This window comes from Pteropus vampyrus, unplaced genomic scaffold, assembly GCF_000151845.1.
Source record: "Pteropus vampyrus isolate Shadow unplaced genomic scaffold, Pvam_2.0 Scaffold41, whole genome shotgun sequence".
Taxonomy (NCBI): domain Eukaryota; kingdom Metazoa; phylum Chordata; class Mammalia; order Chiroptera; family Pteropodidae; genus Pteropus; species Pteropus vampyrus.
The window spans coordinates 4,941,541-4,955,273 of NW_011888822.1; the positions used below are offsets into that span (position 1 = coordinate 4,941,541).

Below are 13,733 nucleotides of genomic sequence, written 5' to 3' on the forward strand. Positions count from 1 at the left end.
AAAAATACAGTTGTTATATAGCTAGCGTTTTACCTGTAGACACAATCTCAGACGCTGAAACCTTTGACTATTAGCAACGTCAATAGGTATTAGCCATGTTGCATCAGTTAATCTGCTCTTTAGCTGGTTTCAGGAATGGTTTAAGACTTTTCTTCAGAACCATATTAAAAAACCTTCTGGATATGACTTAATATAATATTAAATTCAAGTTCAGGGTAGTTAATGTATTTGCAGGAATATTTACCGTATTTATATGCAACAGCCCTAATGGCTCCACAACTTATGGCACAACTTAGCCGAAGTATTGTTTTGACATAGCTGACCTTTCTGTTTGCCAAGAGCTGCCCCAGACGTTTGTATAGCATTTAGAGTGGCAAACCTGTCTCACAACATCAGTAAGCAGATAGCAAAGGAAGCCTAGGACCGAAACAAAAATGGTCTCAAACGGGCTTTGTGTCTTGGTAGACGAGAGAGAACGTTTCAGACATTCTGAAAAGCACCAGGTCACTGAGTCCACTGTTGGCCTTCAGCATTTTCCAAATGATTTCAGTCTATTTTATGGGTAGCTTTGTGGTGATTGTGTTGAGCTGTACCCGAGTTACACAGAAGCAAATTATAGTCACTGAAGAAAAAATTGCTTTGGCCTCAGTAAGCAGATATCTCCCCCAAAAGGTCAAAACCACCACAGCTTAGAAAAAGAGAGTATGCCTGCTATTGAATTGTCTGCTTAAATCACTCTGGAGCTTAATAACCACATGAAGTTATTTAGTATCTTAAAAAAAAAAAAAAGAAAAAGAAAAAGAAACCAAATATATATAGTCTAGTTCTTCTACAAAAAGAAGCTACTTCTTGGCACTGGCACCAGGCCTGTATGAGGTACATGTATTCTGTAAAGTCACTTTGGCAATATCGTAAAAAATTAATTCTGTTGTATGTCAATATGAAGAAAATAATAGACTGTTGTTGATAGCACAGTTTCAGGGATGCCCTGGCAAGTACGACAGTTATCTGCTGCAGAGGAGTACCCCAGAATATCTTGGAATTGGGTATGTTAGTTAGATAGTTTGGTTAACAAACATTAATAGTTAGGGCCGTACCGAACTCCAAGGGCCAGTACTCCATGAAGCCTCTTGAGGACAAGCATGCGTGTTACACTGCTCACGATCTGGAGGCTTATCAAGAATTTCACAGCTCAAATCTGGAAACCGTTCACCGTTGGGCCGCTGACAGACCACCAGTCTTGTTCGCAAGCCTCCACCACACAGCTTAGTGCACTGGAAAAAGGGAAAGAAAGGCTGCAGTTATTCTGCCTGAATAGCCAATGACCGATTTTTTTTTCCTATAAAAAAAATTTCTTAGCCGAACTCCATTATAGCACAGGGCACAACTATGCTGAATTATCCAAAGTAATAACTACAACAGACTGGAGCGCTCTACTTTAACGGTAGGTATTATTTCCTGAATGCTTCCTCTTCACCTGTACTAAGTGCTCTAATATACATTACCTCATCAAGAGGAGAGTGTAATCATTTGCCCCATTTTATATATGGGGCAACTAAGCTTAGAAGAGGTTAATTAACTTGTTCAAATTCAATTCAAATAACAAGTGTTTGGGATAAGATTATAGTATACAATACCAAAAAATCGAAACAAACAAAACACCTAATACCACATAAAGAAAAGGATGATTTAGCCAGTTTTATTTTCTGGCAACATCTAAGAAATTGTCACCAACCTTTGGCTATTCTGTGACTCCAACCTCCACAGACCTTTATGACGTTAAGATATTTTACGCTCTCTCTAGTTAGGATAACTATGACTTTACCCTAGGATGAGTAAACAGTGTGGTGGGAATGTTAGATAATGTTCTGACTCCTGGCTAGATCCAAACTTCTGAGGCAGGAACAAGTTGTATTTCTTGGACAGCACTGCTGTGCTCACATCCAGGAACACTGACATTCGGTTTCCCTGCTGTGTCAAGGCCAGATCTCCCACGGCATTTGGAATGATCTGGTCCGTGCTGACAGCAAGCATCCCAGTGAATGCGTGTACTCTCCTGGCCTCCATCCAATTACAGAAGCTTAATCATGGGTCCCGCAGGACAGAACTTTGTGAGGAGTTTTGGGAAACCCATAATACATGAGTCTGAGAGCCTGACTCTCCCTTCCTGCCTTTCAGCAAAGCTCTCCAGAATGACGTACTGTCAACAAAAGTCAACAAAAATCTTTGCTATGACTGCCGAAGACTACTGGGTTACGTGTATGAAACCGAGAAATGTGGACACATAATTTCGGTTAGCCAGGAGTGTGGACTAATGTGCCCATCCATCTCATTTGTCTTTTCCCCCTCTTGGCACTGGGATTTCCAAGATGTTAATCCTCATGCTTTGTTTTATAAATTTTACAGTCAAGATAGAACAACACAACAAGCTTTAAATATTTGCTCTCCCTGTAAATTCAAGAGTAGAGAGATATAGTCTTGGTTAATGAAATACAAAACAATAAGCACAGAAGCCCTACATGTAATAGTGGCTCAGAAGCCCATTTAATAATAGAAATGCTATTGATAATAATTATCACTAAATTTAATTATCATTTTATCATAGCAGTTAACTTTGATTGAAGGCAATATGCTAGGCATTTAACATGCTCTGTCTCATATAACAGTCATGAATACTAACAAGTTGATGCCATTATTATTCCCACTTATAGAAGAGGATATAAGATGTTTTGCAAAGTTACATTATTTGCCAAGGCCACATGGCTTATCTTTTTTCCGGTCCAGTACTCTATTGCTCTTCATTGGTCATAGCAGGCGACTCTTTACAAAGGTCTAAAAGGTAACAGCTGAAGAATTTCATTAGAGAATACACAGAATAAACACTTCCATGCTTAAAATGTGTCACCTTTGATAGGAATAATAGCACTTATTTATTCTGGTTTCATCAGGGATTTAAAATAACGGGAAACAGTATGCCATGAGAATAAGGGTACATCACAAATACCCCAAAACTATGAAGAAGATGGCAAAATTTCCATTGCCAAATTTCACGCATATTTTCTGTCACTTTAAAAGCATCCATTTTTTAATCAGCAGAGGTTAACAACCTAAATTAGCATTTATCTGCATTCTTTCCTAATTTTCCTCTCCTATATATTCAAGCTGTCTCTGGTAATAAATGTGCTTTTGAAATAGTTCAGAATTAAGACAGGTTTCCTAGTTAATTCCAAATAAAGAAGCTTTAACTAGAGCTTGTTCTTCTTCCTTCAAATAAACTGTGAACAATAATATAGTTTGGGCAGCAAAATTACTCTGTGTTTTTTCCAAAAAATGTACAGACAGACTGTTTACTCTCACCTCTCCCCAGTTGCCATAAGCCCACTGAGGACAAGGGCCAGATTCACAGGCTCTTTGCTCATCAGGTTTGATTCTCTCCACACAGTCATTTGCGGTGTATCCATTTTCATCCTGACACACAACAACACGCCGCTGGGACCCGCCGGCACAGGTACTGGAACACTGAACACATCAGACATCACGCAACAGGTTAATCCTCACCTCGATCTCCATTTTAGGATCAAAAAAACAGCTGATTGAAAGGTCAGAGACAGATGTATAGAAATCATCCACAATGGACAGAAAGTAATTATGAGAACTTTCCGTCTGTGGGGTTGTTTTAAGTACACGTCTTACAATCTACGCCCAGAGGGCAGAAATGTGGCTTCTCCTTTGCACGCTTTATGCCCTCTGTAGGTGTTCAATAAATGTGTTATGAGCGATAATGTGTTGTGATTTCCAAAGCAGCCCTATTTATACTCCTCATTTATCCTCTCTGCATCTTTGAGAGGTACGCAGGTGTTGACTTCCCTTTCAACACAGGGGTCAAATTACATGCTTAACAAATAGCCTGTTGTTGATATTAAGCTTTCCTACGAACTCATTCAATTACCCGAGGAAAGTATCATGGAATGTCACTTAGACATCATTTCCTCATAGGTAATGTTCCCTTCTCTCCCTTCATAATAGAGTCTACTTTAGTGGCTAATGACAGCAAGATTTGTTTTTTTTTTTCTTTATGTATATTTCCCAATGAACTTAATTGAATTCCATATTGACAAACCTCTCTTCAGGTGCACATTCAGTCTAGCACTCCCTTGGCATGGTTGTCATAGAATTATGTTTACATTTCAGCTAATTTCCCACACAAGCTTCTCATAGCTCTCTTATTTATCTACATCTTGAGTGTTTTTTTCTTTCCATAACTTCCTTATCTTTTGAAACTCAATGTGTTTGCTACTATCCTTCACTCTGACCCTTAACTTGTAGAATCAGCTTGCTGTAAAATAACCATCTAGTCCTCAAAGCAATACAATTCCCACGAGTTATCAAGTCTCCACATGCATTTGCAACAATGTTTTGAGTTCAGGGTTTTGATGGCTGATTTTTGCCTTCTATCAAATCTCAGTGTTATTTCAAAATACCTGCAAATACAGTGTCTTGCTGGTCAACTTCTTCCACATAAAGATGTGAATATATTTTTCTTATTATGTTGGACCTCTGTTCAATTTCCCTACCTATGCTCATCAAATTATGAGTGATTTAAATATATATTTGGTTTAATTTTAAAATGTAGAGCAAGAAAATAAATTTATGAATTCTGTCTGATAAAATATTTAGGTAATTTTTGACTTAGGTAAATGATTTATGAATTTTGAGAGAATCTTTAGGTAATTTTTGATTTAGGTAAATTTTGAATGTTTTAAAACATTATACTTTAAATCTCTGATAGTTCTGGTATACTTACTCTAAACTTGAAAATATTTGTTTTCTACTTTAAAAAACACTTAGCACATATTAAAAACACAGAGGACTATTATTTTAAATGTTTGGAGATCTGAATTTAAAACACTAGGAAGGACCTTCTATATTGTAAAGAAATTTAGAATATATATTTTGGTCCTTGAGTTTTTCCCTTCATAATACAATCTTGTATTATTCCTTTATTATGTCTCCAGTGAGGAAAGCCCCTTGAGGGAGGGCTCAGTGTCGTAACCTGTGTCCCTGTCAACGCTCACAACACTGGTCATAGGATTTATTGCCTGGTCCAATTAAAGTTCCTGGAAGCAACAGCTCCATAAATCACATGCTACCCTCTCTTCAACATGGCTGACTGGATACCTGATCCAAGGCCAACTAATCCACTGGCTGCCCAGTGACCAATCAGATGATTCCTACTGAGGCTCTGACCAAAGTGATAGAGATAGTACTCAGTTGGGGCCAAGTAATTGAACTTCACAGCCCTGAAATTGCACGGCACAGTTCTGAACCCAGGGTCATTTTGGGTCTTTATACTCCCATACACAGGTGAGGTGTTGTATATAATCTTTCTCCAGGTCTAATTTTGTCATTTTTTGATGAACAGGAATTCTTAATTCAATGTCTGTGTTGCAGAATTTCACTCTGAACTTCTGTTGTTAACAATTTTCCTATTCTCTTTAGATGACATATCTTCCTAGGTAAGCATTTCTTTAAATAAACCCTGCACCTATCATCCACACTGGAAAAAACAAAGAAAAATGGCCTTTAGAGAAGCAAGAGGTGATGGACATCTGTTTTTCTTACCTGCCTAGTATACTTCTGGCAGCCCAGTTCTCCGTGAAGGAACCATTCCTCCTCCCCCAGTGGTTGCCACCTTGGTAGGGCTGTCTATTAAGATACTCTGCCCTTCTCTGGTCAAGGAGTGGGCAAGTGGAACAAGCTGGACCAAATCAGACTCTCTTGGAAATTTAAATCTGAATAAAGTAACTCAAGAGTAGTTCAGAGTTGAAAGGGATTCATTAAGACAGAAACTTCTTGAAAAAGTTATCTTGTAGTTACTGCTTCATCTAGATCAGGATTTGGCAAACCACAGCCTAGGGGCCAAATCTGGCCTGTTTTTAAAAATAAAGTTTTATTGGAACATAGCCATGCCCACTCGTTTATGGTCTATGCCTGCTTTTGTACTGTGACAGCAAGCTGGTTAGTTGTGACAGAGACTATACGGTCCACATAGCTAAAAATTACTATGTGGCCCTTTGCAGGAAAATATTGCCAACCCCTGGGCTAGATCTCTGAAGATGCTCTGGGCTCTGCTTGTACTAAGGCTACATGAACAGATTTGTTTGTTTTGCTTTCACTTGAAAGAGTCAGTTTTTTTTTTTCTTTTGCTCTCAACCAGAGACCTCTAATTGATAAAATACAAAAAACAAACAAAAAAAAAACAAAAAACAAAAACGAAAAACAAAAAAAAAACAAAAACCAAAAAACCAAAAAAACAAACAAAAAAAAACCCAACCAAACAAACAAAAAACCTCAGAGATGGTTCAAGTTTATACAGAAATCTATTGTAAAATGAGGTTCTTACTCTAGAATCCAATGCAAACTATAGATTCCCATTCTCTAGTGTTTATGATTCTTTGCTGTCTTTCCTGCCGTGGAAGGCAGGAAGACCACATGCAGTTTGTGCACCGTACCAGGCAAGGATGCACGTACATTCCACACACTCCTGGGAGTAGGTCAGGCACATCGAGGGAGGACTGAAAAATCAGTGTCCAGCTTCAGCCTCACTTAACTTAGAAAAAGAATCCCCGAACAACAACAACAAAAAGGCACAATGGGGAAAAGAATGGTGTCGCCTGTTGCTACAAAAAGATTACCTAATCCTCCCTAATTGGGAACTCTGCCCAAGAGCAGAATCATTCAATCTTAAAGGACTGCATCATCCCCAAACGTAGTCCTAAATAAGAATAGCTTTAAAATGCGTTTTAAAAAATTTCTAGTGCTATCATTAGAACACACATGTATGAGTTTTGAATTTTTTCAAACAGAGTAATTGTGGGACACTTGGTAATTACTTCCCTTAGTCACTTTTTAATTTCTTAGAACAAAAATCTCTTCTAACCTAGGCGAAGGAAGACTTAAAGTAGGAAGCGAGTGAGGAGAATGGAATGGTGAAGGTCCCCAGCAACTTGGCAGATGCTTTGCATACAGCCAACACTTGCAGTGGTGCGAATACTCAGTGGCTAATAAAAATTCACAGAAAAGTAAGTATAATTTACTGAAACATCACCATGGTGAGAAATGGACAGCTTCCTTCTAGTGCTTTGTATTCTAGAAATGATTAAACACTGTTAGCAGGACTAGAAGGAAATTAATAGTAAATAATTAAAAAGAAGACCTGGGAGTGATTAGTAAACCCCTAACTGCCCATGCCTGCCCAGAAGTCTGTGTTTTCTTACCTCTCCTGCAGTTCCATTTGACTTGCCCAATATTCCACATTACAATTATTTTTTTTTTTGAAAAATTATTTAGCAAAAAATCAGAAATATTCAAAAGCATGTTTTCCCTTTGAATACTGAATATTTTTCAAGGTCATCCTAATTTGAAGGACAATGGCAATGATAAGAAGGGTAATTGTTGACATCTATTAAGGTCTCACTCTGTCAGGCAGAGTGCAAAGCACTTTATTTGCATCACTGCATTTAATTCTTAAAACCCATGAAAACCAGAATGACGGTTAACTTTGTTTTACACTTGAGAAAACTGAGGCTCAAAGAGGAAAAAGGACCTGTCAAAGTCCACAAGTTATGGTACTTCTTCCCTAAGCATAGATTTTACCTAGACTAGTGTTTCCCCCCAACCCAGGACAATGATCTCCTAGTACAAATTACATAGCAACCATGCCACTTTGAGGTTGCACTCATCTGGAAAACAGCAAGACGGAAAATGACTTTCATTAAGAGCTCCCTTTCAGAAAAATTCTCTTGCCCTTTTAATTTCTCTACAGGTAAGAAATGCCTGCTGCCTCCAGGCTCAATCATCATGGCCTTCATAGTACCTTCCAGAAGGTCACTTGATCATGTCTCCCAGCATGCCATCCCTTCCTTCACCCAGTTAAGGTTGCTTATGGGTGCATGAAGACAACATCATGTGACACCTTGTCAGGGACTGCAATTGACCCACTGTGGTTCACCCAAAACAAATGAAAATGCATGTTAATCCCTTGAGAGAAAAAATGCTCCAAGGGTGTTTCTAGTCTGTTTTCCTCCAAACGCTGCCTCAAGTGAAAGGGAAGGAAAGTTAGGATAAAACCTCTGTGAATACTCACTGCTCCCCAGGGGCCAGTCCTCCACTGGTTTCCACCGAGCACATGGGTGCGGCTAGGGCTGAGGCTCCTGGGGTGATAATCCTCATTTTGGAAAGGGTGTTGAGCCAGGCCACTGTCTGGGGTCCATTGAGGGCATGGTGACATGGAACAGTCCTGGTTGGTTTCTGGGATATAATCTGGGTCACACTCACTCTGATCAATCACATGGTCACTGTAGTTGACACATACCACTTGCCGGGTTGCTCGGCCTTGCCCACATGTCACAGAACACTAAGTGGCATGTTCAGAAAAAGGTCAGAAAAAGAAAGAATCAGTCATTTGGCAGTTATAAATTCATGAATGTGCATTTCTTATAAATTGCCCACTACTTGTCCAGCTGATCAGGTCAAAAACTTTGGCGACAGCCTTGACTCCTCCCTTTTCTTCCCACCCCATAGCCATTTCATCAAGAACTACTGTCAACTCAGTGTTCAAAACACACCCTCAACTCAGCCACCTTTCACTACCTCCACCAACACCTCCAGTCCACGCTATCACCTCCCTAGTTCAAGCCATTACTCTCCCTTGCCAGAAGTACTGCAATGGCCTTTCGGCTGGGCTTCTGTTTCCAATTTTATAGGACCCCACCCACGTCTGTTATCTATGTATTACAAACCATGACCCTTGGAAATGAAAGTCAGATCATGTCATTTCCCCCGGTGACTTCCCAATTCACTTTAAATAATGTCCAAAGTCTTTACCTGACCTGGTAGACTCTTTAGATGTGGCCACTGGCTATTGCTTTGACTCAACTCCTATCACTCTCTACTCACTGCATTCTAGCCACAGTGGCCTTATGGATGTTTCTTTAGCATGCCAAGAACACTCACGTCTCAGGGTCTGTGTATTTGTTGTATCTTTTGCTGCACCACATGGATATCTATGCGGTTTACTCCCTCACTTCATTTAAGTCCTGCTCAATGCAATGTCAGGCCTTTGCCGACCACGCTGTCTGAAAGCACATACTATCTTTCTCTAAGCCATTATTCTGCTGGACTTTATCTAGTATTTATCAGTATCTGTTGCTATATTATAAATTTATTTCTTTATTTTCTCAGTGACTGGAATCTCCATTCGAATAATCTCCATGAAGGCAAGGATTTTATTATTTGTTTTTCACTGCTCTTTCTATAGTAAGCTTTAACAAATATCTGGTGAATAGACAGATATATCTGATATATGCATGGATGTAATCTATGTATGTTTAGAGGTTCAAGGCACAAGAGTGAGATTATCTACCATTTATTGAGTACCTACTTTGTGCTAAGTATTTAACATATATAATCTCAAATAATCCTCACAACAACCTTGTAAGATAGGTATTTTTTGGTCTTCTTTGAAAAAAAGAAGAAACTGAGGCTTAAGGATTTTAACCAGACAGCTCAAGGTCATGCAGACAGTAAATGTCAAGTCTGGATGTTCACACAACTCTCTTTGAATCCATCGCTCAGATTTCATATATATGTTATGATATTTATTGAAATATTAGTCTTTATTTTCTTTATGATGTTTCCTCACCTATCCCAGACCCTGTGATTTTTGCAAGGCAGAAAGCAGGAGCTGCCTTAAAAAGAAAGGTTTTCCTATTTCTTTAAAATTCCATAGATGATGTTTGGTGTGCATAGAAGGTTGGGTCCACAGCACTGGATGAAGATTCTCACTTCTTACTCTTGGCAGAGAAGCCAAGAGCCGCTGGACTTAAAGAGATCAAAAGGAATCAGGAGGCACCTAGACTCAAGGTAAAAGGCCATCTCCTTTCTTCTCCTTTTATCTTTGGTACTCTTCGTGAGAGTACAAACCTACTACATTCCAATGTACTTTTGATACTCTACAAACCTACTACATTCTGATGTGACTCAAAATTAAGACTGGGTTTTCCAGTCAGCACAAGAGGATAGGGCTTCAGTAGATTGTAAGTTGATTTACACATTTTTTAAAATGTGCATTTCTTGTACATCTGGCTAAGATTCATACCAGCTGCACATATTTGAAGCAGAACAATTTAAATCACAATCTAAGTCCAATTCTAAAATACTACTCATTGACATTTGGGACCTGCTATTAGTCATCCCCCTACTGCACCCCAATCCTCTCCCAATTCCAAAGAATTCACTTGCTTACAGGGCTCCAGTCCAAAGCCTTCCACCGCCCACAGGGGGTCACAGAACATTCCTCTTCTGCCACTGGTCTAGGAAGGGTCGTACAGGCGCTCTCGACAGCCACAGAGCCATCCTCATCCCGGCAGCTGACATATCTCAACCGGGTGCCTTTTCCACAGGTGGCTGAGCACTGGGTGTTGGAGTAAAATAATGTAGAAATGTTATTTGAAACAATCGCTAACTGGACAGCAATCCACTTTCCACAGCCATGTCAGAGAACATCTTCCTCCCTTCCACCCCCTCTTCTTCTTCCATTCTATTTCTTACTGGAGTCCAAGACCCAAATCGCCACTGGGTTCTTGGTGCACCGTGTATGCTTCTCCTTGCTTCTGGGGCGGCTGGGGAAGGATGACAAGATGGTAATTCACAGTCCTAGATGTGAGAAGGGGGAAAAAGCCAGTTACCTTTATGTCAATGCACACCTTAATGGTCATGGCATATAAAATGTAATGGCTGAAAATTCTAAGACCTCAGATTTGTGTGTGATTTTGGGCAAGTAATATGACATCTCTCAGCCCCAATTTCTTTAAGTGGAATATAATCTGAGTCACTTTGTGGACACCTCGATAAAGGGCAGGGTCTAATAATTTTTAATACCATATTTATGTACTTGTTCATGTGGAGAAAGAAAAAATATTGTAAAGTGGTAGATATCTTGAGAAACAGCAAGATATCCTTTAAAAATGATCGCTTGTTAATTTTTCAAAAATCTGAAGGCCAAATTCTGTTCTCAAATTTCAATTAGTTTCCTAATCAGAATTTGCTCATCATGAACTTGCTTTCCGAGTTTACCTAAAGATAACTCCTGAGGCCCTGAAGGTCAAATCTAGATATAAGAGGTGTAGTCAATATCCCGATGTCTAAATTTAAATAACACCCCTCAATCACTCAGAGAAAATCTCTATAATGAATTGAGGTTATCTGTATGTAGATAATACTAGATTTACAAATGGGAAAACAGAGGTACACACCTGCTCGCAATCATTTCCAGCCTCAGTGGTTAGCAAATATTCTTTGATTAAATACTTATCCATTAAATGCCTAAGATGTGCTGAGCACAGCGCAAAGTGCTGGGGGCTTGGTGGTGAACTGAATTATACATCCATCTTTTGCTTCAGGGAGCTTACAAACTGAATGGGTCATTCTATTACTTGGCTCCAAACCTTGTCTATTCCTCTGACCATGGTCTAAAGAAAGTCACAAGGATCTTTTCATACAGTGAAGAAATTCATATGCTGCAACTGTGGGCGTTGCCCTATAGTCTAATGGATATTATATAATAATTTAGAGAGAAATGTATATTTTGAATCTTGAAGAGAGTTGCTAAGTCCTCACTTCATGATTGCTCAGATGTGATAGCTAACATTTCCCAGGCATTTACAAGGTGGTGGTTTGGAATATTTCAATAAAGTAATAAAGATGATACAACTCACAAGTAGCATTTGGTTAATTGATCAGCGATGACAATATGAACAATACTACCATAGCCATTTACTTTTTTGATACTTATCATCCATAAACAACACATGTTGACATGCAGCAGACTAAGGGCACTTAGAATGAAGGTAGTATGCTGGCCAGATGGGGCCTCAGAGCAGGAGTTCTGGGCATGGTCTGGGTTCAAATCCTGTCTTCAGTAATTAGCAAAGCCAATGTGCAAACCTAAGTCTTCTCTTTACATAGTTTACTTACATCAATGATAACAAAATCAAGGCCCACAGAGAATAATGTGCTGATGAATAATTATCAATTAGTTCTCTTGAGAAAAAAAAGTGAGCATGTGTGTGTGTAGATAGAAATGTATACACACATATTAGACACACATATTTATATATATGCTTATAAATTTTACTGATATAAAGGATGTATAGCACACAATTTACAAATAAAAATATACAGTTCTTTATTTAAAATTTCATACAGCCAACAGATTCTCACAGAATAGTTTTGCTGATTTTTGCTGAACTCGAATCTGTTGACAAACTAGGGTTGTATCATGGATAAGTGTTGTTCTGATATAAATGTTAGATGATATTTTGTTTACATTTAAGAATAAGGTGAAAGCGAAATGATGAAGGTGCATGTAAGCACTTTATTCATTCACCAATGACATGGACAATTTCTTTGCTGAATCAGATAATAATTTTTAAATACCAGAAATCTATTTCCCTAATTTTGTATTATTCACAATGTAACAGCTGCAGACACTAGAATCTTTTAAGTTTAATTTGCATTATTAACATTTTCTCTCTCACTTTCTTATGTATAAATAATAAACAAGACAATAAATTAAACCCTGAATTATATAGTATTTTCTGACTTCTGTCCTGTAAATTCTCACCATGGCCAATTTCAAGCTACCAACTTGATGGCAATGAACACAGAGTTGGGAAGAGATGTGCAGTGGCTCACCATTAGATAGTACTTCCACCATACAGACACACACATGTGTATAACTCCAAGAACATAGGTAATTGTAAATACAGTAAAATAATTAGAAAGTGATAAGGTTGAATATTTATCAACTTAGTTTTTAATATCATCTATTTAATTATAGGTTTATATTTTCAATTTTTAATAATGGCTGTATTTACCAATCAGCTTGCGAAATGCCTGAAAATTTATCAATCATCTCTTGCAAGCTGGAATTAGTCGACATCAATACAATGCTACCTGAACATATAACACTGTTTTTTCCAAACCCTACACTGAAATCATTAAAAAAAAAATCTGAGTTCAAGAAAACAAGACCAAACAATCAACATTTGTGATCCAATAAAAAATCAGAATCAAACTTACATACATTTCAAATAACAGAGAAGAACAAATTGGCACATCAAAATAACAGATTCAAAATGTAACAAATGAGTAAATCCGCAACGATTTAATCAACTGTTTTTTCAACCTACACACTTACCTACAAAAGGACTTCACTTTTGACTGAACCACTGGGAAATTTGGCATCTTAATGCCCAAAGCCAATAACTGAGTTGGATGAGAAAGACTTACTTGGGTATCAGTTGGTCTAGTTGCTGCATTGCAGTCATTGTCATCTACCACTGACATATAAGTCCCAATGATGCATTTCACTGCTCTTAGTTGGTATCCCTGTCCGCAAGTGACACTGCACTGGGGGAAAGAAATAAAACAAAAAGTATGTACAATTCAGCAAAATTTCTCTTTCCTTACTTTCCCCATAACATTCTACAAGAGTGGGTCAGATGGTACGCACTCAAAACAATTAAGTAAAAGTGGACAATCCTGCTCTGTACAAATTATATTGATCAATTATCATTATAACACTTGAAATTATTTCTACCTCCCATTGGAATTATATTTGAAGGCAATTCAATCCCTTAATTTGAACCCTTGGATGGATGAGGGTACAT

The 13,733-nt window shown here is 38.3% G+C and overlaps 1 protein-coding gene across 1 annotated transcript in view; it reads right to left on the bottom strand.

The window, feature by feature from the left end:
- Positions 1-13,733, bottom strand: part of ADAMTS9 (ADAM metallopeptidase with thrombospondin type 1 motif 9) — a 154,526-nt gene that overhangs the window by 60,315 nt on the left and 80,478 nt on the right. The window contains exons 23-28 of the mRNA XM_023529708.1: positions 13,354-13,473; positions 10,612-10,716; positions 10,307-10,474; positions 8,147-8,416; positions 3,358-3,519; positions 1,098-1,274 (exon numbers count right to left, since the gene is read on the bottom strand). Of these exons, the coding sequence (XP_023385476.1) occupies positions 1,098-1,274; positions 3,358-3,519; positions 8,147-8,416; positions 10,307-10,474; positions 10,612-10,716; positions 13,354-13,473 (1,002 nt within the window). The remainder of the gene's footprint in view (positions 1-1,097; positions 1,275-3,357; positions 3,520-8,146; positions 8,417-10,306; positions 10,475-10,611; positions 10,717-13,353; positions 13,474-13,733) is intronic.